Source organism: Drosophila ananassae, chromosome 3R (genome assembly GCF_017639315.1).
Source record: "Drosophila ananassae strain 14024-0371.13 chromosome 3R, ASM1763931v2, whole genome shotgun sequence".
Taxonomy (NCBI): Eukaryota; Metazoa; Arthropoda; class Insecta; order Diptera; family Drosophilidae; genus Drosophila; species Drosophila ananassae.
This window is the reverse complement of record NC_057930.1, coordinates 14137917-14164757: the sequence shown is the minus strand read 5'-3', so window position 1 is coordinate 14164757 and position 26841 is coordinate 14137917. Positions and strand designations below refer to the sequence as shown.

Genomic DNA, 26841 nt, shown 5'->3' with positions numbered 1-26841 from the left:
AGAGCAATCGCAACTCGCAACTGCCGAGAGAGTCAAATGCCAATGCCGCCTTATAAACGACCTGAACTTTGCGCTTTGGCCAGAAGTTCAGAGGGCAATAAACTGCTCCGGTTGTTTCCACAAATAATCCCAGCGGAAGTTTTATCCTGGTTGAGTTTAAAGTGGGGTATGGCTCTCATGGCAAAGTATTTTGAATGAATACTCTAATTACAATTGAGTTATAATGTGGGTAAGCTATGATCATGATAAGCCAAGATTTAAGACTTGTGTTGCTTTAAACTTTAAACCTTAAAGCTATTCATTTCGGTTTTTTTCACAACCGTCTTTACCATTATCTGATCTCTTTTTGGAACGACTCGTTCACCCCACTGGCCTCTCCAGAATCAACATTCAAAGCGTTTTGTCGACTGTTTTGGACAAAGCGTTTGTTAGAGCGACTCCACCGCCTCTGTCCGCCCTCCAGGAAAATGAAACCCCTTGGCAAGTGTCACTTAAAGGCATATCGTTTGTTTTTTCTTTGCCGAGTTCTTTTTACCGAAACTGCAATTCGAGCAATGCAACCAGCTACTTCTCTTTTTTTTTTGCCAGCCAGTTCCAAAACACTTTTCTTTCTTTCATTTCGGCTCTCGGCCCCTCCCAGTGCTTTCAATTTGTGTGTACATAAATTTCGAAATGGACTTCTCGTGTTGGGGCCCCAAACAGGGGGCCACAAAAAAAATAAAGATTGTAGAAAAAAATCAACAAACAGAAAATAAAAATGGAGTGGACCAGCGGAGAAAGCTGGAAAGAAAGAAATGGCGTGCGGAAACAAGTGGCCCTGACTGCAGTAACAAGCGGCAACTGGAGATAGTGTTGCACGAGGCACGAGGACGACGACGACGACGATGAGGCAACTGCATAAATAACGCAACAAAGGCCCCTGGACAAACGCCAATCGAAAGCTAAAAAAAAATTTACGAGTTTTGTCACGAAAATTCCCGCGAAGAAAATTCGAAGTGCATAAATTGTGCCAAAGAATTTGAATATATTTGAAAATGTTCGGACAACGTTAAATTCGAATAATGTGGGCCAAATTCTTGAACAACTTAAAGGCAGAACCATTTTTTTGATTGTGTGGCGATTTCCTTGGCCAATGGAGCATGAAATTGCAGAGGGGTGTGCCACTACCAGGGGTGAGTGTGTGCCTGTGTGAAAATGCAAAATACTCACATACGAAGACGGCTAATGCACTTGGAGAAACTGTTTCACGACCACGATGAAATCGCTTAATTGCGTTCATAATTCTATTATACACAGTGAATAGGAACATATTTAAAGGAGTTTTGTAAAGCTTTCAGTTTAATTAACATTTTGTTTTGTGAGGCGAGTGCATTACCGACATGAAAAGTGTCATTTTAATGGATTTTCTACTGATCTTCGGAATCTTCGCAGCTTTGACTGGCCAATCCACTGCTTGTTTTCTTCTAGGATCCTTTGGATTCAGTATAAGTGCCTCATTTGGGGCAGTTATTCAGAAAATGTCCCCGTGTATGAGTGGTTTTGGTTGGGGCGGTGGCGATGGCTGCTAATAAAGGATATAAATTAAATAAAATTATAAATAAGTAAATACATTTCGTATTCTAAATAAAATACTAAAGGCATTTTTTTTGGCGTGAAGGAATGCATGGAGAAAAAATGTTGTAAATATCTCTAAATAAATAAGTTTTATTGAAGGAAAAACTAAATTAACTTCACCCTTTTAAAAAGGACTAAATTGAAAAGCTTGTAAAAAATTTAACAGATGTTTTTAATTTTTATTGATTTTCTGTATTCCTTTCCAGATAGATATAAATATAGCTACTTCAAGTACTTCAAATTTCAAGTTAAATTTTAAATCATACTAAACTTTATATCATCTAATATCTTCAAAAATATTTTAAATGTTTACGTTTAATTTGGATAATGTGGGCCAAGTTCTGGCAGTCTTCGCTCGAGATGGATAGATTTTAGGAAGAACCTATTCTTTGATAGTGTGGCGATTTTCTTGGGTAATGGATCATGAAATTACAGAGGGGTGTGCCATATCTAGGGCTGAAAATACTCATATACTAATGCACTTGAAGAAACTGTTTCACGACCACGATGCAATTTTAGTTTAAAGTAAAAATCCCCTTCAATATTTTTTTATGTTATGTTGTATTGGATGCAATTTATTCCCATAAATATTCAAAAAATAATAAGGCTCTGAGCAGTTGGTATGTTTAAATTTTTTTCATAGTGTTATTCAGTTACAGCGTTAAGAGTACATTCCACTTAAGACTATAAAGTGTTCTGGTTCAATGGTAAAGGGTCACGTATGGATCTGAATTCAGGGGCAGAAAGTCACACCACTCTGAATTGACTTGGGAACCGGAAAGGGCCCATCGGCCTGTAACAAGGGCAAAGCTACAAAACTCTACACAATGTAATAAAAAGTAATAAAATAAACAGAATTCGAAACGTCGATCGAGACGATTTCAGCGCTCAATTAGTAATTGAAAAAAAAGCTGGATGGAATCAAAGACCGAAAGATATTCGACCTGCCGACCGAAAGTGTGAAATCGCTCGTTAACATTCCACATGAACGTTAAGTGTCGGTCGCCCCAACCTGAATCCCCATAGCCTCCAACGACATATGCTCAAATGGCTGCGAGCTCCAGTGTCATCATTACCATGACTGGGATCACGATTACTGTCATCGTCGTGTCATCACAGATACACAAGCCAGTCGGAGCACAGCACGGCCCGGGCGGACTTAGCCAACGTCTTTATGGGTTTTGGCACTGAGATGATAAGGAAAGTTTTTGCCTCTGCCGGAGCTTATGTCCATGCTGGAAACATATGGCATATTGCCAGGCGAAACATTTAATGGTCTGCAAAATGGCCGGGGCCAGGACATTAAAAGTTGCTTAACCTTCATTAGGCGCCCGATTCCGATTGCTATTCCTAGTCCGACTGTCACTGGTATGAAATTTAATATGTGTCAAGCGCTGTCGGTGGGGCTTAATGTTCCATTTGTGCAGGACCAAGCTGCATCCTAATGATATGCTTGAAAAAATTACAAATCACCGCAACTTGGCAAACAAAGGCGACGCCGGCGCGAAACTTTAATCAGCCAACTTGTAGAATGAGCTGCCGGGGACCGAGTAGGCAGTCAAACTCAATTTTCAACTTGTTTCACGCGACGACGAACAGGACCAAGGACTAGTACAGGACTAGGACTAAGGACAGGGCCTGAACCAGGGCCAGAACCAATCTGATCCTACCGAGGCGTTAATGCGGCGACATGGCATTATCCTTGTTTCTTTCCCCGCCTCCAAATGCTGCTGCACTCGCCCTGGGTATTTTGATAATCAAATTTGCGCAAACAAGCGAGTGGGTTGATTTTGCCAACGCCACCGGAACAAGGACAAAATAAGGACTAAGGAGAATAAGGGTTGTGCTACGGCGCCAGGCAAATAAACACAGATAGGGAAAAAAACTTAAGTTTGTTTTTTAGCAAATGGCATTTCCTTACTTTTTATATTATCCAACGTTCATGCTTTAATAAGACTATACATTCCTTTCTACTTTAAGGTATTCAAAAATAAATTGAATTAAAGACTTATTCATCAAACTATCCTATAATTGTTAATATTTTTGTATTTGTCGGAGACGAAGGGTTCGATTCAGCCGCCATTTTATATTTTGGTCCTGTTCACGTCTGTTCACTCTAGAGAGCTTTCCAGTCGGACGTCCAGTAGGATCTTGCCATCGGCTATTTCGATCATTGGCCGATTCTGTAACTCCATTCTTGACTGCTTGGAAGCCGTTGGACACTTAATTGCTTGAGATTGGCTGGGAGCGGGTGCGGGTGCGGGTTCGGGAGTGAAAGCAAATCCCCCCTTTTAACCTTTCAGACGGTTTCGCTTTTGGACGCTTCATTAGTAGATTATTATGTCTTTGATTAGGGAATCCATGCAAATTCGAATGTCTCGCTTTTTATATAGAGAAAAGGTATAAAAGAAACTGCTTTTTCTGTACTTTTAGGTTTTTTACCACCATGATGCATATCATTTCGAGATCAGGACTAATTGTAATCTTGGTGATAGGAACAGCGGTTCCAAGCGAATCAACTACTGATCCGCTTACTATACCCCAATCAAAGTTGAACCTTCAAAGGCAACAATCTGAATCACAATTTGAGGCACAATCCCAATCCCAATCGCAATCACAATCGCAGTCGCAGTCGCAATCTAATGTCCAAAATTGGAATGCAGAAATCAAGAGCCAGCAAAATGATCAAACACAGTCACAGTCCAATGCTCAATCTGAATCACAACGACAGTCACAGTCACAGGCACAAGATCAATCCCAATATCAACGACAAGCTCTACTAAACATTGGACATCAAAATGATGATGAAAATAAATATCAACCAAATCAGTCAGCAAACGAATACATATATAGGATCAAACTTGATGCCAATCTAGAAGAAAAATTATGGAACTTAGCATTAGCCCTAGTAAAAGCACAGAATAGTGCAGTTTCGTGGAAAGATTCACAAGCGGATACACAATTTAGGATTCGGGATCAGACTGAAGTTTATAGGAGGTACAAAACTTTGGCAGAAGCAGAGGCTAAAACAGAAGCTAAGGCTCAAGCTGTATGCAAATATTTGAGAGAAGGCCGGGCTCGAGCAGAAATAAGGGCCCAACGTCAAAAAGCGTATTTAGGACGTCTTCAGGCTGAAGTAAAATTTTTCAAAGAAGCTGAGGATAAGGCTAAAGCACAAGTCGTGGCTCACCAATCGGCTCTGCAACTGAACCTGCCTGCAGCTTTTACACAGGAACAGGCTGTAAGCCGGAAGCAATACTTGAGAGAGATCCTTGCCCAAGCTAAAGTTCGCAGTCAAGCTCAAGCTCAGGCTCAAGCTCAGGCTCAAGCACAAGCTGAATATTTAAGAGAAGTCCAGGCTCAGAATCAAGTACAGAGGCAAGTGGAATCACAAACTCTTTCAAAATACAAAAACCTTGACCCCAATTCAGCTTCAAAAAATATTAAAAACTATCAAGACTCTCAAGATGAAGGATTAGAAGAACAACCACGATCTGATAGTTCGTTTGATACTGAATATTTTCGAACGAAGAAAAAGTTGGCCGGATTAAGAGACAGGAGAGTGTCAGATTGCAGTCGGTGCAGTAATCCCCCAAAATACTTTATTTCTCAAGCTGACATCGAAATGGCTGCTAAGCTAACTACGGTAAGAAAAAATTAATCTATTTTATTACTGTATTATTCAACTTTTACTACATAATATTAATATTTGAGAAATTACTATTGACAGGTTGATTTAATCCATAAAAACGGATATCCTGTAGAGACCCATGTTGTACAAACTAGTGATGGCTACATACTCGGCCTCCATCGTATTCCGCGGCCAGGGGCGCAGCCTATTGTCCTCGTCCACGGTTTGATGAGCAGCTCCGCAGTTTGGGTAGAAATGGGTCCTTCGGATGGTCTAGCCTACATCCTGTATCGGAAGGGTTACGACGTCTGGATGCTGAATACCCGAGGCAACATCTATTCTCGGGAGCACTCGAGAGGGCGATTGAGCGATAAAGAATACTGGGACTTTTCTTTCCACGAGATTGGCATTTACGATATTCCTGCAGCCATCGATTACATTCTGTTTGCAACGGATAAGCCAAAAGTCCAGTACATTGGCCACTCCCAAGGCTGCACTGCATTCTTTGTGATGGGCAGCGAAAAGCCTGAGTATATGAGTAAGGTAACACTTATGCAGGCTCTGTCTCCAACAGTTTACAACGAGGGAAACCGCAGTCCTGTTTTAAAGCACCTTGGCTTATTAAAAGGAGGCTTTTCGGTGAGTCCTTATCCATCAGCCTTTAAAAATGAAATCTCACTTTATTGGTATTTTGTTTCAGATGCTATTGAATCTTTTCGGTGGCTATTCGATTTCTCGCACAACTCAGCTCATCAAACAATTCCACAAATACATCTGCACTGCAACGAGGATAACCAGTAAAATTTGTGCTATCTTCGACTATGTGGTATGCGGCTTCAACTGGAAGAGCTTCAATGAGGTAGAGTTGTTTTTGACTTTTCGGAAGCGAAAATCAAATAAATCTTTTCAGACCCTAAGCCCCATCGTAGAGGGCCACTCATCGCAGGGTACCGCTGCCAAGCAGCTCGTCCACTACGGCCAGTTGCAAGGAACCATCAACTTCCAGCGTTACGACTACGGTTTTCTGATAAACCGCATGCGCTACCAGAATCGCTATCCTCCACAGTATAATCTCTCGGCTGTGAACTGCAAGGTTGCACTGCATCATGGTGATGGCGACTGGTTGGGATCCGCATCAGATGTGCAGAGGCTGCAGCAGAGCCTGCCCAACGTCATTCAGTCCAGAAAGGTGCCCTTTGATGCCTTTGCCCATTTTGACTTTACACTCGCAATGAATGTCCGACCTTTGGTCTATGACAGTGTTGTAAACACTTGCTCGAATCAAGGCTATTAATAAATGTACCCACGATTGGGCTTTTTTTCCAATAGAAAATAAGATAATAAGATAAGACAATAATAAGACTATACATTCCTTACTACTTTCAGGTATTCAAAAATAAATTGTATTAAAGACTTATTCATCAAACTTTCCTATAATTGTAATTTTGTATTTGTCGGAGACGAAGGGTTCGATTCAGCCGCCATTTTATATTTTTCTACTCGTAGCGAGACGCAATGGTCCTCTTCACGTCTGTTCACTCTAGAGAGCTTTCCAGTCGGACGTCCAGTAGGATCTTGCCCTCGGCTATTTCGATCATTGGCCGATTCTGTAACTCCATTCTTGACTGCTTGGAAGCCGTTGGACACTTAATTGCTTGAAGATTGGCTGGGAGCGGGAGTGGGTGCGGGTGCGGGTTCGGGAGTGAAAGCAAATCCCCTCCTTTAACCTTTAAGAAGGTTTCGCTTTTTGACGCTTCATTAGTAGAATATTATGTCTTTGATTAGGGAATTCATGCAAATTCGAATGTCTCGCTTTTTATGTAGAGAAAAGGTATAAAAGAAACTGCTTTTTCTGTACTTTTAAGTTTGTTACCACCATGATGCATATCATTTCGAGTTCAGGACTAATTGTACTCTTGGTGATAGGAACAGCGGTTCCAAGCAAATCAACTACTGATCCGCTTACTATACCCCAATCAAAGTTGAACCTTCAAAGGCAACAATCTGAATCACAATTTGAGGCACAATCCCAATCCCAATCGCAATCACAATCGCAGTCGCAGTCGCAATCTAATGTCCAAAATTGGAATGCAGAAATCAAGAGCCAGCAAAATGATCAAACACAGTCACAGTCCAATGCTCAATCTGAATCACAACGACAGTCACAGTCACAGGCACAAGATCAATCCCAATATCAACGACAAGCTCTGCTAAACATTGGACATCAAAATGATGATGAAAGTAAATATCAACCAAATCAGTCAGCAAACGAATACATAAATAGGATCAAACTTGATGCCAATCTAGAAGAAAAATTATGGAACTTAGCACTAGCACTAGTAAAAGCACAGAATAGTGTAGTTTCGTGGAAGGATTCACGTGCGGGTACACAATATAATATTCGGGCTCAGACTGAAATTTATAGGAAGTACAAAACTTTGGCAGAAGCAGAGGCTAAAACAGAAGCTAAGGCTCAAGCTGTATGCAAATATTTGAGAGAAGCCCGGGCTCAAGCAGAAATGAGGGCCCAACGTCAAAAAACGTATTTAGGAGATCTCCAGGCTGAAGTAAAATTTTTCAAAGAAGCTGAGGATAAGGCTAAAGCACAAGTCGTGGCTCACCAATCGGCTCTGCAACTGAACCTGCCTGCAGCTTTTACACAGGAACAGGCTGTAAGCCGGAAGCAATACTTGAGAGAGATCCTTGCCCAAGCTAAAGTTCGCAGTTATTGGGAGAGGCAACCTCAAATTCTACCTGGGAATCATATCCAACAGATCCAATCACAGTCTCATGCACAGGGTCAAGCTCTATATTTGAGAGAAGTCGAGGCCCAATCACAGTCTCAATCTCAGGCTCAAGCACAGGCTCAAGCTCAGGCTCAAGCCCAGGCTCAAGCTCAAGCTCAAGCTCAGGCTCAAGCTCAGGCTCAAGCTCAGGCTCAAGCTCAGGCTCAAGCTCAGGCTCAAGCTCAAGCTCAGGCTCAAGCTCAGGCTCAAGCTCAGGCTCAAGCTCAGGCTCAAGCTCAGGCTCAAGCTCAGGCTCAAGCTCAGGCTCAAGCTCAGGCTCAAGCTCAAGCTCAGGCTCAAGCTCAGGCTCAAGCTCAAGCTCAGGCTCAAGCTCAGGCTCAAGCTCAGGCTCAAGCTCAGGCTCAAGCTCAAGCTCAGGCCCAAGCTCAGGCTCAAGCTCAAGCACAAGCTCAGGCTCAAGCTGAATATTTAAGAGAAGTCCAGGCTCAGAATCAAGTACAGAGGCAAGTGGAATCCCAAACTCTTTCAAAATACAAAAACTTTGACCCCAATTCCGCTTCAAAAAATATTAAAAACTATCAAGACTCTCAAGATGAAGGATTAGAAGAACAACCACTATCTGATAGTTCGTTTGATACTGAATATTTTCGAACGAAGAAAAAGTTGGCCGGATTAAGAGACAGGAGAGTGTCAGATTGCAGTCGGTGCAGTAATCCCCCAAAATACTTTATTTCTCAAGCTGACATCGAAATGGCTGCTAAGCTAACTACGGTAAGAAAAAATTAATCTATTTTATTACTGTATTATTCAACTTTTACTACATAATATTAATATTTGAGAAATTACTATTGACAGGTTGATTTAATCCATAAAAACGGATATCCTGTAGAGACCCATGTTGTACAAACTAGTGATGGCTACATACTCGGCCTCCATCGTATTCCGCGGCCAGGGGCGCAGCCTATTGTCCTCGTCCACGGTTTGATGAGCAGCTCCGCAGTTTGGGTAGAAATGGGTCCTTCGGATGGTCTAGCCTACATCCTGTATCGGAAGGGTTACGACGTCTGGATGCTGAATACCCGAGGCAACATCTATTCTCGGGAGCACTCGAGAGGGCGATTGAGCGATAAAGAATACTGGGACTTTTCTTTCCACGAGATTGGCATTTACGATATTCCTGCAGCCATCGATTACATTCTGTTTGCAACGGATAAGCCAAAAGTCCAGTACATTGGCCACTCCCAAGGCTGCACTGCATTCTTTGTGATGGGCAGCGAAAAGCCTGAGTATATGAGTAAGGTAACACTTATGCAGGCTCTGTCTCCAACAGTTTACAACGAGGGAAACCGCAGTCCTGTTTTAAAGCACCTTGGCTTATTAAAAGGAGGCTTTTCGGTGAGTCCTTATCCATCAGCCTTTAAAAATGAAATCTCACTTTATTGGTATTTTGTTTCAGATGCTATTGAATCTTTTCGGTGGCTATTCGATTTCTCGCACAACTCAGCTCATCAAACAATTCCACAAATACATCTGCACTGCAACGAGGATAACCAGTAAAATTTGTGCTATCTTCGACTATGTGGTATGCGGCTTCAACTGGAAGAGCTTCAATGAGGTAGTTCAATGTTTTTGACTTTTCGGAAGCGAAAATCAAATAAATCTTTTCAGACCCTAAGCCCCATCGTAGAGGGCCACTCATCGCAGGGTACCGCTGCCAAGCAGCTCATCCACTACGGCCAGTTGCAAGGAACCATCAACTTCCAGCGTTACGACTACGGTTTTCTGATAAACCGCGTGCGCTACCACGATCGCTATCCTCCACAGTATAATCTCTCGGCTGTGAACTGCAAGGTAGCACTGCATCATGGTGATGGCGACTGGTTGGGATCCGGATCAGATGTGCAGAGGCTGCAGCAGATCCTGCCCAACGTCATTCAGTCCAGAAAGGTGCCCTTTGATGCCTTTGCCCATTTTGACTTTACACTCGCAATGAATGTCCGACCTTTGGTCTATGACAGTGTTGTAAACACTTGCTCGAATCAAGGCTATTAATAAATGTAGCCACAATTGGGCTTTTTTTCAATAGAAAAAGAATAGAAATTTTCAGTAATTTTTATTTAGATATCTAAATAAAGTTGAAAAAAGAATATTTAAATATCTTCTTTTACTTTGAAGCTACTTTTATTTTAAGAAAAATTCTGGATGCTAATACTGGATGCTAGTAGTTGATAATACGAAGTTGGGTTCTTCTTAAAAAATATGGCATTCTATTATTCTAGTACTATATAGCCTCTAGATTCTTAACCTTTTAATATGAGTAAATAAAGGTTAAACATTTATTTTCTAAAATGTTCGTTCCAACGACTGACGTGGCATATAAAATAATATTTAACATATTAGACAAGCTCCAGGCAAATCCAATGTATGCGTCCTTATCCGATACATGTTGGATTGAAAAATATTTAAAAAAAAAACCTTAGATAACCTTTATAAGAAATATTGATATATTGATCTGACACATCCTTCTCTTTAAGTTATAAATTAGCAACTTCCTTCCTAAATATGAAAAGGACAAAAAGAAATAGATGAAAAGGTTGCCCTAAGGTTGTCTCAAGGTTGCTTTATCCCGCATAACCTTTTCTAGTCTTTACGCTAATGACGCAATCTTGGTATGTTAATCGGATTATTATCTGTGTGAAATTTTATTCATAGCGTGTGTTTTTCCATTTCGCGTTTATTTAAGTTCGAGCCTATAAAAGGAAATGATCGAACTATCCGCAGTAAGATCAGTTTCAGCATGCTGGCCTGTTCCTACAACGCGCTTTTTGCGCTAGCGTTACTCAATTCAGTCTTTCCTGGTGAATCAATCTTAACAGAGCAAGAGAGGATTTATAACAGACTTCAGCCAGCTACATCCCCAACAATAATTTTCGATTCCAATGGTAAGGACATCTACAAGATCACTTACATATACAAAAACTGTACACCATCACAATAATTTTTCTATTAGGTGATAAGTTTGGATCAAATCTTGGATATTTACAATCACAATCTGAATCGCAATCGCAATCTCAATCGCAATCCGAATTAAATTCACAGTTAGAGTCACAGTCACAAAGCCAATCGCAATTACAAAATCAAAGGGAGGAATCCATTAATATCCCACAGTTTATTATCCCTTACAAACTGGCTCAAAATGAAATTCAATCACAATCACAATCCCAATTCGAGGCGCAGGATTCGAGGCGAGCTCAGGAAGCACGAGAAAAATATTTGAGGCAACAACAGCGCCAGTTACAATCGCAAGCACAGGCTGAATATCTTAGAGACCTCCAGGCGCAGTCCCAATTACAATCCCAGAGACAGGCTGACGCTCAGGATAATTATTTGCTACAAAACCAAGCCCAGTCCCAATCGGAAGCACAGGCTCAATATCTGAGAGACCTCCAGGCGCAGTATCAACCACAATCCCAGACACACGCTGACGCTAATGATAATTATTTGCAAGAAAACCAATATCTAAGAGGACGTCAAGCGCAGACACAGGCTCAGACTCAGACACAGTATATAAAAAATGCACAAGCACTAGCGTATGCTCAATATATAAGACAACTGAAGGAGCAGGCTCAAGCTCAAGCCGAGGCTCAAGCTGTAGCCCAAGCCCAAGCTCAAGCTAGAGTTGCAGCTCTGGCACAGGCTCAAGCTCAAGCTCAAGCTCAGGCTAAAGCTCAAGCTGATGCTCAGGCGCAAGCTCTTGCTCAGGCTCAAGCTCTGGCTCAGGCTCAAGCTCACGCTGAAGCTCAAGCTCGGGCTCGATACTTAAGACTAGCCCAAGCGGAAGCACTTGCACAAACCAAAGCCCTACAGTTCGAACAAGCCCTAACTCAAGCCCAAGTACAAGCTCAGGCTCAAGCTCAGGCTCAAGCACAGGCTCAAGCACAGGCTCAAGCTCAGGCACAGGCTCAAGCTCAGGCACAGGCACAGGCTCAAGCTCAAGCACAGGCTCAAGCTCAGGCACAGGCTCAGGCTCAGGCTCAGGCTCAAGCTCAAGCACAGGCTCAATCTCAAGCACAGGCACAGGCTCAAGCACAGGCTCAGGCTCAAGCACAGGCTCAGGCTCAAGCACAGGCACAGGCTCAAGCACAGGCTCAGGCTCAAGCACAGGCTCAGGCTCAAGCACAGGCTCAGGCTCAAGCACAGGCTCAGGCTCAAGCACAGGCCCAAGCACAGGCTCAAGCTCAAGACCAACAATTCAAAAGGAATTTGCTTGAAAGACAACCAGCCTTGATTTTGGTCCAGCCACCAAGGCAAGTAAGACCCGAACTGGTTATCATAGATCCTAACAGCATTTCGGGTTCACAGATACAAAATCAAAATCAAAAACAGACACAGCGCAATATCCAATCCGAGTCACAATCTCAGATTCAATCCCAATCCCAGTCACAGTCTAATCGTCAAACTCGCGATAGCCGAGGTAATTTAATCATTCTGAATCCGGAATCACCAAGGAGACCAGATATTCTGATCCTCAATCCTAGTTTGGAAGAGCAATCACAGAGGCAGTTACAAAAGCAATCACAGTCAAACTTGCAGTCAGAGTCACAGTTGCAGTCCCAGTCCCAGACCCAATCCCAGTCCCAGATGGAGCACCTTCATGACGTAGGTCAAGGTAAACTGATCTTAGTAAAGCATGGAATACCACTCAAACCAAAAATTTTGATTCTTGATCCCAACCAAAATGTGGGTGCCCAATCACAGAAGCAAAACCAAAAACAATCTCAGTCCCAATCGGAGTCTAAGTCGCAGGCTGAGTCTCAGTCTCAGTCACAGTCACAGTCTAATCGCCAAACGAATGTAGGTTTGGGTTCACAATCACAGAGGCAAAACCAAAAGCAGTCGCAATTACAGTCTCAATCAGAGTCCCAATCACAGTCACAATCACAGTCCCAAACACAGTTCGAGTCTAATCGCCAACTTCTTAATCAGGGTCAAGAAAATGTATTAGTTCTGAAGGCTAAAAATAGAGGCCAGAAGGAATCGAACTCACAAGCGCAATCCCAAGCTCAGTCCCAAGCTCAGTCGAAAGGTGCCTCACAAGCTCAGTCACAAGCTCAGTCACAAGCACAGTCACAATCACTGTTAGAATCACAAGCGGAATCGCAAGCGCAATCTCAATCACAATCAGAAACCCAATATGGTTCCTACATTCCAAACAAACAAAGTTTAAGTGATCAAGATGATCTTTTTGGACAATCAATGTACCGATCTTCCAGGGCAAAACAAAGCCAGTCTCAAAGCCAATCCCAAAGCCAATCTCAGAGTCAATACAGCAAGGATAGTCCCCCGAGGTATTTTTCGCAGAAGGACATTGATGCAGATTCCAAATTGAGCACGGTAAGCCTTTAAAAGACCATTAAAAAATGTAAACCCATTAACAAAATTTAAAAAACCTTTAACCAACATTTATGACATGCTGAGCCTTTCTTAAAAAAACTTGTAATATGTATTCCCAAAAAAATTCCCCCAAAGCCCCAAAACCAAAAATATGAGAGAGTTCAATGCCAAATCAAATAAGAAATACCAAAGAGTATCTTCACTTATTTCTTATCACGAAACTTTAAAAATATTTTAACAATATGACATCATCAGTTTCAATGGCTGGAATTGCAGGAAAAGGAATAATCAATCAAAAAAAAGACCATTTAAATATTAAGTGAATTCAATTGATTTTTATGTCCCAGCATTTTTGTAAAAAGTTTAAAAGAAAATAAATGAAGATGCTTATTCCTGAACATAATATAATTATTGGCGTTTAAATATGCGACGACTTTTCCAACAGGTGGACCTGATAACCAAATATGGTTACCCGTCGGAGACCCACTACTCGAACACCCCGGATGGCTACAAGCTATGCCTGCATCGCATTCCTCGGAAAGGAGGCAAGCCTGTTATCCTTGTCCACGGTCTGATGTCCAGCTCAGCATCCTGGGTGCAATTCGGACCGTCCAACGGCCTGGCCTACATTCTCCACCGGAAGGGCTATGATGTTTGGATGCTGAACACCCGAGGCAACATCTACTCCAGGGAGCACTCGCAGGGTCGCCTGCCGCCGCGGAAGTACTGGGACTTCTCCTTCCACGAGATCGGAAAGTACGATCTGCCCTCCACCATTGACTTTATCCAGAAGCAGACTAATGTGCCAAAAGTTCACTATATTGGCCACTCCCAAGGCTCCACTGCATTCTTCGTAATGTGCAGCGAACAACCCCAATACGCCGATAAAGTCCAACTCATGCAGGCCCTGTCGCCGACGGTATACATGCGCGAGAATCGCAGTCCGGTACTCAAGTTTTTGGGTATGTTCAAGGGTAAATTTTCGGTAAGTGGACTAGATTCCCCAAGTAGAAATTATATCATTTAATATAATACTATTCCAGATGTTGCTAAATCTCTTGGGTGGCTATGAGATCTCTGCGAAAAACAAACTTATCAAACAATTCAAGAGACACATCTGTGACAAATCGGAGGTGGGAAATAGCCTTTGCGCTGTATTTGACTTTGTTCTCTGTGGCTTCGACTGGAAGAGCTTCAACCAAGTATGGTCCAAGCTTGTGTCGTGTATCGATCATACTTAGCTAATTATATCCTTGCAGACCTTGACTCCTATAGTCGCTGCCCATGCCTCCCAAGGAGCTTCGGCCAAACAGATCTATCACTACGCCCAGCTCCAAGGTGACCTGAACTTCCAACGTTTCGACCATGGAGAAGTATTGAACCAAGTGCGCTATGAGTCCCGAGAGCCACCGACCTACAATCTGACCCAGGTGCTAAGCAAAGTGGTCATCCATCATGGAGGTGGCGACTGGCTCGGATCCGAATCTGATGTGGCTCACCTGCAGAAACACCTTCCCAATGTGATCGAGAGTCGAAAAGTTGATTATGATGGATTCTCCCATTTCGATTTCACTCTTTCTAAGGATGTGCGCCCATTGGTTTACGACCATGTCCTGGGCCATCTCCAGAATGTCCACTTGCATGAGGACTAGGAGTCTTACAGAAGATTCCTGACACCGACTAACAATTGATTCAATTGTATTCATTTCATTAGATTCTAGTAAAGTCAGGAATCGGAAACTAAGGGTACAGTCGATTTGTTTTCCTGAATATGATATGGGAAGCAGATTAGGTTGAGGATTAACATTAACCGAATTCCATATTTAAATCCTATGAATCTTCAAGCTCTATGAACCAAAAATGTATGTACTTTTAGAGGAAAATAGCTGTGCTTAAAGGTGAGCTTCTGACATGGTTCTTTATAAATATTCCTACCGTAATTCTGCCTCAAGCTATATATACATATGTTCCTGAAAAAACAGTTACATCGATAACGATGCTCCCGTTTGGGAATTCGTCTAGCAATTTCTATACGTATGTATATGTATGTCTTCACAGTCAGGAAGAGAAAAGAAATCAATGCTTACGACGAGCTGTACCCAAAAATAAATTTGCATATCCATCCACGGCCCCAGGCGCTTCCATAAATTTCACGTCCTGAACGCATATTTACACGCCGCGAGGCCAAGTTTTCAAATTAAGTTTGCAATCGAAATGAGGCAAGAGAAGGCCGAGACCGTGGCTTTAAATTGCTCACGTGTGTGACACATTTCTTTTGGCGGAGCAGCCACGACAATGGCGAACAAGCGGAAGCGGAAATGCGAAATGTGAAAAATGCGCACAGCAAACAAAGCTTGGATGGGGCCAGGGGGATGCTCCGAGGTGGTGGAACGTGTCGCTTAACAGTTCCACGTACGCCGCCGCCGGGGTAGCAAGCTCCACCAAGCATCACCCCCTCAAATCCGATCTGTACTGACATTTCGGCTATCTTTCAGCTAAATTAGAGTAAAAAAGTAACAAAAAATCATTTAAAACGAAAACTATCATAGCTAAAAAGTAATTACTTTTTAAAAGTGGATTAATTGAAGTAAAAAACCTTATTTTATTTTAATTTTATTCATCTCAACTTAAACTTCATAGTTTTGTCAATAATAAGCATCACTGCTTCTTCCCATATGGTAGGCCCCATTTGAACGGAAACGGATTCCCCTCGTTAAGCCCCAAAAGAAAACCCGTTGTACGTGTGTTATTTAATGCTTATCTTTATCCTTTTCCCATTAGTGTTATTGATGTTGGCAGGGCCGCTCGTTGTCAACCTGCTCCCAAAGCTTCCCCACAGGTGCTGCCTTCTGCCTTCTGCCTGCTCCTGCCTCTCGATAGACTCGCCCTCCGGCTAAGCACTGACAATTGATGCCAAGGATACTCCAGCCAAATCACGCGCTAAACATTATTCTAATGTCCCCAGGCAGACACATATGTAGGTACATTTGTGTCGGCGTCGGTTGATTTGCCGGCTTTTGTTTCACAGGCGAAAAGTTTTGCGAGAATATTTAAAGCCCTGCCCTGCCATTTCTCGGTATTTTCGTGTGCGTCAAAAGGACCCTTGGGGCTGTCATTCTGGTTACAGCTCCAGAATCCTAATCCCACGCATTGAACAGGGTCATGTTCTTGAAGTATTAATACAACAGATGGTTTGGTACAAAAATAAAACGAAGTTTTTATTCCAAGAAAAGAAGCTCAAAGTGGACTTTTGTCTAAAATCACATTTTATAGAATATTACATGTATTTTTAGATAATTTAAGTTAGTTTTTTAGAGCGAATTCTTGAAGTTGCAATTCTTCAAACAACATGCTTTATTCATACCCAATTAAATCAATTATCTCTATGAAAACAGAAAAGATATGACACTTTTTATGACAAGAACTACCATTTTATCAACACTAACGACCATCATAATATTCCTCAATTAATATTTAAGATAAATGCATCCCTGGAAAGTGAAAATGTTATGAACATGGTCTGCTTTGAAATTTCAATCATCAAAATAGGCCAGTCAGACATTGAGTTTTGTTATGTAGTTTTCGACTGGTGGAGAAACCTTTCACACATTTTAAACACCAATTCCCAACAAATTCAAATGTTTTGCCAACATTTCGTATTAGAATAGTAGCACAAAAAAGTAAGAAGCGGTCGAGGAATTTCGCGCGGGCTCAAGTGTGTGGAAACCCCTTCTGAATTCAACGACCCGAGTTCTCTATTTTCTATGTAAAGCGACGAGCTAAAGAAGCAAAAAAAGCCAGAGTAAAATACCTTATTGGAAATCTTTAAATAAGAAAACCGAAGGCGGACAGAACGCAGAATTGCAAGCCAGATGCGCTGACCAAAAGGACCAGGCCAATACCAGTCCCAGACCACACAAAAAAAAAAAAGAAATCAGCCAGCTGTTAGCCAAAGTCCCAGAGAACAGAACCAGACCCGGTGATACTGGGCCATGTGGACGCGCAAGTACAAGCCGCGGCCTCCGCGTCGTTTGCCCTTAGTCCACGAGCAGATCGTGATGCAGTGCGCCCGAAACATAGTCCGGGTGGCGGCAGCCCTGCCGCAACCACAGCCTCGATGTCCGTCCGGCCATATACCCGTCCTGGTGGAGCTCCGCCGCACCGACGATGCAGCAATCTACCGCTACCAAGTGAACTTACCGCCCAGCGGGTGGCCTCAGGATGACCCCACTGAGGCGGGATCAGACGAACATTTGCCGATGGTGGTGCATGCCGGAGGCTCATTCGGAACGCTGGGCATCAAGGCTCCAGAGCGCCCACCTTGCCCCATGCACGGACATTCGGTGCCGGATGCCGCCACTGCCATCGAGTGCTGGTCTCCGCCGAGTCCCGGCGGGAGCTCTGACTCTAGCACTTTGCCCCCCATGGTGTTCAGACAGAGCTCGATGCATGTCATTAACGGATTGAGTGATCCGCCCGTCATCGAGGATATTTCAACCTTTTGCGAGCCAGCCGTGTCCGGAGAGGCAGCAGATCCGATACGGGCACACTTCATGGCCACCCTCTACCAGCAGGAACGCAGTCCGCTGTACTACTCCGAGATTTGGCTCCAAGAGGGTTCGCATCCGCCCAGATTTCAGATCACGCCACCGGCGACCAACACTCGCCAAGTGATGCCGCCCCCGGACAACGGCAGTGACAATGTTGGCTCATGCAGGGAGTCGCGGCCCATCAACGGATTCCGGCGGGCGGTGAGGGCGACGATGAAAGAGGATCGCAAGATCGCCGAGCTCTGCTTGGACAGCAACGGGGAGTATGTGAAGAACGAGTTACTCCAGAGGCCGATCAACGGCTTTGCGCCATTCCCAATAACGGCCGCCGGGTTCCCCAAATTACCCCTGAACGGGATCAACGGCTTTAGGGGCGAGATCTTTGGCTACGGCTATGTGAGCGACGAGCACGCTGGTGGCGCAATCATAAAAAACGGCTTCATGACCGGGGAACCAATAGCGGCTTATTCAGATCAGGACAAGGTTATGTGGTTGCGCAGCCAGGGCGGCCAGTTGGGACAGGAACAGGAACAGGAAACAGCCTCCTGCCAGGCAATGATGGTCCCCCTCTCGGTCCAAGGTCAAGGCCAATTTCAAGACTCCACCTCCATTCATTTCGAGGGATCTGTGGATTCCTTGGAAAAACCACCCCTGGCCAGTGTAACAGGTGAGTTGGGAGACCCAACTGCCTCAAAATTAAACATAAAACCAGAATCATAAAATAAAAAAGGCCAGGTCAAAACATAATTCCCCTGTTCTGATTTTACTTTCACCTGGAATTGGCTTTTTAAATATTTAAAAGCGATTTTTGTAAATGGAAGATATTGAAGTCGAAGCAAAATGGAGCTCGGGAATATGCTTTTGTGGTCATAAGCCATTCGATTATATATATTAGATTATATTAGACAAGATATAAGCGACTAACTATTTAGGATCTAAGATGTAACTACTAATGGACATTTAATTATAATATTTTATTGTAATTTGTAAGAATACACATTTTTGCCTTGATAATCACATTTTCCATCCTCTTTCCCGCCTAGATCTGGGAGTAACCTCGACGGAGCCCAGCGCCCACTACCCAATGGAGTTGCAGACGCTGTTCCGCTGGAACTATTGCAGCTTGTGCCACACGGCTATGCGGACAGTACGCAACGCAGTGGATCACTACTCGTCGCGAGCACACGACCGGCGGGTCAGCTCCTGGCTAGTGCGCCAGTGCGTCGCCCAGACGAACATATCCGGCTTGAGCGTGGGTGTGGGCGTGGGGCCAAGCGGTGGCATTGGCTTTGGACTGGGCGTGACCTCTGGCATTGGACCGGGAGGCGGAGGAGGGAGCATAAGTGTTAGCGGTGTTGGGAATGGTGCCACCGCCGAGGTGTTGCGCTATCTGCGCACGACACGCCCGGCAGACTTCTACTGCGACCTGTGCGACCTGAAGCTGACGTCCGTAATGCACGCCCAGCAGCACTTCTTCGGTAGGCGCCACCGCATGGTGGCCCGAAATCAGACGAAGCCCAACGGCGAGGGCTACTACGACATGGAGGGGCGGTGGGTGCGCACCGACGCCAAGTGGTTGATGTGCGAACTCTGCGACGTGAGCATCACTTCAGAGTCCCAGATGGCTATGCACATGGCGGGGGCACGACACCGGCGGCGGGTGCATACGCACTACGCGGGTAGCGGTGGGGGCGGTGGCCTGACCATGGCCGGAATGGACTTTGGAAGTGGTTATGCAGGGGGCACTAGTGCAGGTTCTGCTGGAGTTACCACATTTAACGGTAGCCACATGTATCGAGTTAATGCCAACGGGACACTGGTACCCCTCAACCCGCACGAGGTTCCTGTATTCATTAATCAGGCCCCAACATCCCCGGTGAAGACCTCTGCAACGCCCACTCTGAAGCCCACCACCATATCGGTGCCCAATCTGTGCCACCTCCCGCCACGCCCTCTGAACGACCAGAACGCCGCCTACTACTGTGAGGCGTGCAACGTAACGCTGAACCATCTGAAGTCGGTGAAGCAGCACGAGGACGGGCGGTTGCACCGACGGAACTTGCAGCGAATGCCCGGAAAAGCGATAATTCTGGAGTGACCCATGGCCCTTTGGGAAATATGGGGAAGATATTCAGAGGTCGACGGATGCAATGGAGCAACGTGCAGCCACGAGCGGGAAGACAAGAATGGAGCCAGGAGCGGATGGTTCCATAGGGGGACAGATCTCACTCCGGAATGGAAGTCCAGTGTCCCCTGGGCCAGCCTGCGCAAACGCCTTATCCCCGTCACAACTGATTGGCCACGTTGCTATGCTGTGTTGTGTTTGCACTTTATTTTTGATCTATATCCCTATTTTTTTTATATGTTTTCTAGCAGTAAATGAAATAAATACCTAAAAAATCTCATGAAAATAAAGGAACTATTCCGAAAAACAAGAGCTCAAAAATTAAATTGGGAATTTTGTTAATAAGAAGGAAAATATATTGTATTTAATTTAATATGTCATATATGATTTAAAAGCAGGATAAAGCACAAATAAGGCTTTAAAGATGATTCCAACAAAATGTTGCATACTTTCAGACGGCAAGATTAATGCCACCCTCTTGCAGTTGGACACTCGGAGATGGAGACTGGTGGAACTATCAACGCTTCCGGGCTTAATTAATGATGCCATGCAACGACCGCACCACTCACACCACCCGGCTAAAATGTCTGGAATCTTGCTTTTAATTGCCCGCCTGCTTATGCAGAGGCACGCTCTTCTGGCCAATGGTTTTTGGTTGCCGATGATGCTGCTGCTGCTGCTGGTGGTGCCGCCGCCAGCCGGAAATGGCATAAAATCTGATGAGGCTGCCACAGGAGCCGGCTCTGGCTGCAGACAATGGGTGGCCATAAAAAGGAGTTATCGCTTGACAAATATCAGACAGCAGAAGAGAGTGTGTACGACCACAATGTCAGTCAGCGAGAGTCTAGACAAAACATGGCGCTAAATAAATAAATAGCCGCAGTAACAGCAAAAAAAACACACACTCACTGACAACCACAAAAACGGAAAAGAGGCTTTGGAAAAATTTACAGCCAATTTTTTGTGTGTGAGTATTTGAACTTGCAACAACTCTTGTTGGTGCTTGAAGTTTGATGCTGTGCAAGGTCAATGGCGGGGGCGTGGGCCTGGCCAAGGCCCGGCACATCCTGGCTATAGATATCAACTATATTTATACCCATTTCGGAGTCTGGCAGCCGCCGGTAGACGGCAGAAGCTTCAAACATGTTTTCGCATAAATTAAACTTCTTATCTGGCTGTAAAACATTTGACGCCGTCGCATTTTACCCGATTGCAGTGCGGAAATGTGCATATGAGCAGCAAAATAAACACCAATATACGGCGATAGCACCACTCACAGAAGCAGAGCAAATGTTTCGAAATATAAATAAATATTGGAAGGAAATGGACATTTTATCGATGATATACTTAATGATATCGCCATTGTCCGCATATATAAATCGCATATATCATTTAAACTCATCCTGGTGCTCTCAGATGCGTTGAAACTTGAACAATTTTCAAGGTATTTTTGTTACAATTACGGTACAATTACGGGGAACTTAAGCCTATTGGGAGGAATAGTAGATATTTTTGGGAATGAATTGTAGCCTTCAACCTACCAATATTTTTTGTTCCCTTTAATATTTTTATTAGCCGTACTCTCACTCATGGAAATTGCTTTGGGTTTGTGGACAACTGTGTAAACAAATTAATTATGCAACTGTGTGGCTGAACAAACTGACTCCCTGTCCACTTGCTTTCGCTCAATAAAATATCCTTTCAACATATTTCAGCACAGGCCATTTCAGCATCGCCATTTCCTGCGACGTGTGGAGGAGGCGGGAGTTACCCATACCCTGGGCTAGCTGGAAAATGGTCGCTTAAATCGCTCAGGCATAAGAAAATTTATGCGTGGCAAAACCAAAACCAAAACCGAAACCAAAACACATTCTCCAGGGCAAACTCTTGGCTTTGGCGACTAATTTGCATTCGCATAGCCCCCAGATACAACGCAAAGATACAAAGAGACAGATACACGGGTCCACAGGCCAAATGCAACCTGCATCTGTGCAATTAACATAATTTTGGCAAAACGTGTAGTTGGTACTTTTAAGTGTATGCGTCTCTAAAATACACAAACATTACACGCAAATATCTAAAAATTAATTTAAAAATGTACTTTCACTAATAACCAGAAGAATAAAATAAATATATTTCGCTTTAACAACTCTTATCCAATTCGAAATGGCCAAATTACGATCTTTAATTTTCAAATATTTTGACTGCTTGTTATGTGATCGTTTACTTGTCAAAACCTAATAAACATTTTTTATATCTGTCATTTTTTTTGGTCTTTATAGCACTTATTATGACGTCGGACGAAGTTATGTCAAAACTAGACTCAGATTTCCTAAAGGGTGTGTTGGGGATCAGCGCAAAAGGTTCAAAAGCGTGTGAAGTGCTTATTGTTTGGCTGTCTCTGCCTCTGCGGAATTATATAAAATGCTTTTAATGTTTTTAATTGTTACGTGTTTCGCGCACTTTTGTGTCACAAAAAAAAGCGAGTTTATGAGGGAGGGGAGCACTAAGCTGGGTCATTAAGAACTACCTTGGCGACCCTAAGACCCCTATTGGTAACTAGAAAATAAATCAAGTCGGCTTGTTGTGTTGCACATCCACGGTTGATACACCTATGCACCTTTCTGCCCCGTCATCTGCAACAAATGCAAACAAATTGAACAAGACGTTGATTAGAATTCGCCATTCGCGACACAGACATCAGCATTAATAAACAAATCCGATGGAGATTGGGCAGACAGCAGCAACAACTTTTTGGGATGGGATATGTGTCAATCGAACGAATCGTGGCACCAGCACAGCGCCACTAACCAAAATAACAAAACAAAAACCAAACACTTGCAGCAGGGGCAGCAGCAAAAACCAGCTCCATGGGAAATTGTTTTTGTTTTCACATTTTCGCTCACAAAATATTACAAGAAATGTAAACAGGAACAGAGCCTATTGCCCGGTTGCCTGGTACCATGACACATTTACCAACATTTTCGTTTCGTTGTTGTTATCAGCGAGTGACAAATCTGGCGAGGCTTTTGTGTGGTTGTTGCTGTTGTGGCAGGCCCACCTGTTATTGTTGTTATTTTATGTTGTATGGAAAAGCAAACAAACAACACCGCTGGGGCTCTGACTCGTGCCTCATGTCTCATGTCTTGTTGCTGCCTACATTTTTGCCATCAAAGCCAAACGCGAAAACTAAACAAAAATTACTTAGTTGGGAGGAGAATCTTGATTGCTCTATTAACATGTATAAAAAGCGATTTTATGTATTATGATAATAATATGTAGTAGTCGTAACAAGTATAGCTTCATTTATTAAAATCTTTAATGTCATAAAAGGAAATACATATTTTGAGAAGCCAGAGACTGCATATTATAATCCATATCCTTAAATATCTAGGGCCTAGATTAAAGGCATAATTCAACAGAAAAAGATAATTTGACAAATAATATCTTAAATATTTCTAAATCTAAATTTTTTGATTAATATTAAGATCTCAATGAACAATTTTTTGGTGAAAGCCTCATCTACTTCGTGAAACTTTTCAAGTGGCAGTGTAAATCTCAAACAGCTTTCGATGTCGCCATTAGCAGACTTTTCTTGGTTTTGGAAAAATGTGTACGGTTGGAATCGCTAGGAGATGGAAAAAGAGAAAGAGAGGCTGGCAGCTTTGCCGGCTGCCTGGCTTGGCCTGGCCTGGCCTGTCTGGAAGGTTATATAATAACAGGCTAGTTTTGCGGAGAGAAGCGACCCGAGTGGATATCTGCAACTGCAAATGCTTAAGTGCAATCAACCTGAAATTGGAATGCCAGCCGATTGGAATTTGTTACCAAATATTGATGACAGTAATAGCGCTAGCTCCTGAATTCGCCAAGTTTCTGAGCGTTAGAAATCATTTTACATAATCACCGCCGAGAAGCGACTGAAAACCGCTAATAAAATACCCCAAAAACTACCATGTTACGCGGTCCTCCAGTTTCTGGGTGATGGAAAACGCCCCGCCAATTGGGACTTGTTGCCGCCACCGGCCTGATTATAGTTGTTTTGGCCAAAATGGATGCTGTTGGCGTGGGCGTGTGGCAGGCGCCACAATTAAATAGCGGTTTTGCATTGCCATAAGGAGTAACCTTTCACAGAGTGGGTGAGTGGGTGTTTCGGTTCCCACAACGATTTTGGGATAGCGTGGCTTGAATTTACCATATTGCTATTATGCTATTGTGTGGTTCAACCAAAGTTGGCTAAAGACTTGGCTTGCACAATAAAACTAATATAATTGGCTTATTATGACATTTAAGCTTCCTGAATTGTATGATTTAGAGACATATTTTATCATATTTATAGTGTTATATAAATCTTAAGCTAAGATACATAAAGTCTTAAATCGCTTGAGGTCTTTTGGCCTTCCCCCCCAAGGCAAAAATTCTAATCCCTGGGGTTGGGGCCTGGGTTTATGGGCCGTTAAAGTGTTAGCACCATAATTAAGGGTATCCCGAGTAATTAAACCCAACCCGGAGCGATGTCAAGTGCGACACTTTAGCACTTTGGATATTGTATTATTCATACAAACAAAATATTACTTTTAAAGGGTAAGATGATATGAAAATGAGATGGGCCAAGCGGAAAGTATGTCAACCACAAAGCAAACACGCAGCTCGCACAAATACTCCTGTCAGGGTCGCAAGCAAAAAGCTGAGGATAAAATTGCAAAAAGCTTGGACCCTTTCAGGTCCCCTTGCCCTCCCTCCTGGTACGTCTTAACACAACAATACTTTTCAGTGTCACGATGCGGGATAAAAGCAAAGCAGAAAATTACAACAATTCGACTGCAGCGGCAAAACAAATTACAAAAACTACAACATAACTCGCACCTTGCGACCTTGAGATTGTCGGTATTAACCCATTACGAAATACGGGGTAATTTCCCCAGAGCACTGCAATTAAACAAAGTAAGTGAGAACGTGTAACATGAATTTAATGACTAAAAATTGTATATATCTTTGGCATGATAAAAATCCATTCATTTAATGACATCGTTTTAATTTAATATTATAGATGTAAGTGTTTAGTTTTATTATTATTACGTTTGAACTAACCTATGTTTATTTAAAAAAAAATAAAGTATCTAATTGGATTCAATCAAAATCTTGATGAACAATCGCTTCGAATTTTTATTTTGTCGAGAAATTAATTTATAAAAAGCCTCTCAACTCAACCCATTACCTCTTTGATGGGTTAAGCTGCAGCAGTTTATTTTGGTATTGCCTTGTTTGCTGCAATCGTTGACTGTAGTTGGTATTGGCAATTTTCGCCGGCCGAAAATCCAACACACTAAATGTTGAAAGAATCTCAGCGAGGCCAAAATAAGCCGCAAATAATTGCAGTCGGCACAATCCGGGCACGTTATTAACAAAAAGCTCACAGCATCGCAACAAAAAACGACGATTACCAATGCCAACGGACAGCGGACACCGGGCCAAAAGAAGTTGATGGCCCTGCCCCTCAGTTGATTGCATGTGGCACGTGTTCATGACATTCCTCCAAGTCCAAGTCCGGTGGCAATGCAGTTCTGCTGCACTTTTAAAGTACAATTGCTTGCCTTGATAAACTCAATAGCGTGTAATTTTTGATTCATTAAATTAAATATATAATATTTACTCAATTTTATATTTAACCAACAAAAATATATATTTTCGCCATTTCCAAAAAAAAAAAAAGATATGCCCTGAGCCCAGATGGATCTCCAAGGTCGTTTCTGGCCAATTTTTTTCCCCGATGTGTCGATGTGGTAAGAATGCATGTAAAAATGGTTATTGAATTTATGATTAATTTCAGTGCGCAGTTGTCATTGAGGTCCCAACAAATTGGCCTGGCCAAGGCCGACCGGTGCCGCATGACATCCGAGATAAGCGGGAAGAGATTGTTGCAAAAGCTGGTGGGAACAGTAAAATTAAGACAAGGCCCCATGTCAGCAATGACAAAACCCACAGATATGGATTAATGCAGAGATGCAGATAGCAAGCGAACGAAATATAAGCCAGGCAAAACAAATGTCTGGCAATCACAACAAATAGCGCAATGAGCCAGTCTTTATGTTCCCGAACTCCTCCCGACTTCAGCCAGGCGCAGCACAAAGCAAAATCGTGTGTAATTTCACCTGCATTTTAATTTGGCCAAATGCAGACGTAACCCGACGCCAGGCCAAACATTTCGACAGTCGGGGTCTGGGATGGGGGCTTCAATTGCAATTACCTTGGCAGCAGCTACGGCAGCCAGAGTAGCAGCCCACAAAAAAAAAAATAAACAAAAACACGCAACAGATCCAAGTTGGTAAGACTCAAGACGTGCCAAACGTGCAACGCCTAACGGTTAAACGGATCGAACCTACTGGCCGACCGCATCCAACCAAACTTATTTTAGCTAGAGCAAACAAAAGACTTAGGCAAAAAACTTGCTCGGCACGCGCCACAAGCAATCAGCTGGCTTAGGTGATCGGGGAGCAGGTGGGGGCTGGATTAGGTTGCATTGGGGGCGTCGAACATTTATGTTCGATCAGCTGACTAATCTGGGGGAATTGAGCTAGGTCGGAATGGTTTTACACTGTAAAAAAAATAAAGTAATGGTAGTCAATATAATTCCACAAAATTCCACAAAAATGAAAATATTTTACGATTCACGAGTTTCAATTTTAAAATATAAGCTCATATAAGCGCTTCGATAATTATATAAGATACATTCTTTAAAATAGTAAAATATTTCATCGTGTGAATTATTTTTTTAAAAAAAAG

General features: G+C 43.1%; 4 protein-coding genes across 5 annotated transcripts; all 4 read left to right on the top strand.

Moving 5' to 3' along the window:
• Positions 1–4045: 4045 nt before the first annotated feature.
• On the top strand, positions 4046–6662 carry LOC6498615. The gene is made up of 4 exons (XM_001963125.4): positions 4046–5260; positions 5345–5884; positions 5946–6104; positions 6156–6662. Exons 1-4 carry the CDS (start codon positions 4061–4063, stop codon positions 6537–6539), a joined length of 2283 nt encoding a protein of 760 aa, XP_001963161.2. The 5' UTR covers positions 4046–4060; the 3' UTR covers positions 6540–6662.
• Positions 6663–7101: 439 nt separating this feature from the next.
• Positions 7102–10147, top strand: LOC6498616 (accessory gland protein Acp36DE). Of its 2 annotated transcripts, XM_032455555.2 has the most exons (5): positions 7102–8403; positions 8446–8763; positions 8848–9387; positions 9449–9607; positions 9661–10147. In XM_032455555.2, exons 1-5 carry the CDS (start codon positions 7123–7125, stop codon positions 10042–10044), a joined length of 2682 nt encoding a protein of 893 aa, XP_032311446.1. In that variant the 5' UTR covers positions 7102–7122; the 3' UTR covers positions 10045–10147. The 2 variants fall into 2 exon arrangements, with proteins under 2 accessions (XP_032311446.1, XP_044572488.1); XM_044716553.1 differs by having other exon boundaries at positions 7102–8763.
• Positions 10148–10756: 609 nt separating this feature from the next.
• Positions 10757–15130, top strand: LOC6498617 (accessory gland protein Acp36DE). Its single transcript, XM_032455553.2, has 5 exons — positions 10757–10934; positions 11003–13386; positions 13832–14371; positions 14430–14588; positions 14646–15130. The coding sequence occupies exons 1-5, from the start codon at positions 10790–10792 to the stop codon at positions 15036–15038; spliced, it is 3621 nt and encodes a 1206-aa protein (XP_032311444.1). The 5' UTR covers positions 10757–10789; the 3' UTR covers positions 15039–15130.
• A 1798-nt stretch (positions 15131–16928) lies between these two features.
• LOC6498618 lies at positions 16929–20358 on the top strand. The gene is made up of 2 exons (XM_001963129.4): positions 16929–18603; positions 18980–20358. The coding sequence occupies exons 1-2, from the start codon at positions 17379–17381 to the stop codon at positions 20032–20034; spliced, it is 2280 nt and encodes a 759-aa protein (XP_001963165.2). The 5' UTR covers positions 16929–17378; the 3' UTR covers positions 20035–20358.
• Positions 20359–26841: the final 6483 nt, after the last annotated feature.

Bases quoted from the DNA above. Each gene is read 5' to 3' on its own strand.
- LOC6498615 (XM_001963125.4), top strand. From the start codon at position 4,061: ATGATGCATATCATTTCGAGATCAGGACTAATTGTAATCTTGGTGATA. The intron at 5,261-5,344 runs GTAAGAAAAAAT...TACTATTGACAG, and splicing joins TGGCTGCTAAGCTAACTACG to GTTGATTTAATCCATAAAAA. The intron at 6,105-6,155 runs GTAGAGTTGTTT...AAATCTTTTCAG, and splicing joins ACTGGAAGAGCTTCAATGAG to ACCCTAAGCCCCATCGTAGA.
- LOC6498616 (XM_044716553.1), top strand. From the start codon at position 7,123: ATGATGCATATCATTTCGAGTTCAGGACTAATTGTACTCTTGGTGATA. The intron at 8,764-8,847 runs GTAAGAAAAAAT...TACTATTGACAG, and splicing joins TGGCTGCTAAGCTAACTACG to GTTGATTTAATCCATAAAAA. The intron at 9,388-9,448 runs GTGAGTCCTTAT...ATTTTGTTTCAG, and splicing joins TATTAAAAGGAGGCTTTTCG to ATGCTATTGAATCTTTTCGG.
- LOC6498617 (XM_032455553.2), top strand. From the start codon at position 10,790: ATGCTGGCCTGTTCCTACAACGCGCTTTTTGCGCTAGCGTTACTCAAT. The intron at 13,387-13,831 runs GTAAGCCTTTAA...CTTTTCCAACAG, and splicing joins CAGATTCCAAATTGAGCACG to GTGGACCTGATAACCAAATA. The intron at 14,372-14,429 runs GTAAGTGGACTA...ATACTATTCCAG, and splicing joins TGTTCAAGGGTAAATTTTCG to ATGTTGCTAAATCTCTTGGG.
- LOC6498618 (XM_001963129.4), top strand. From the start codon at position 17,379: ATGTGGACGCGCAAGTACAAGCCGCGGCCTCCGCGTCGTTTGCCCTTA. The intron at 18,604-18,979 runs GTGAGTTGGGAG...TTTCCCGCCTAG, and splicing joins ACCCCTGGCCAGTGTAACAG to ATCTGGGAGTAACCTCGACG.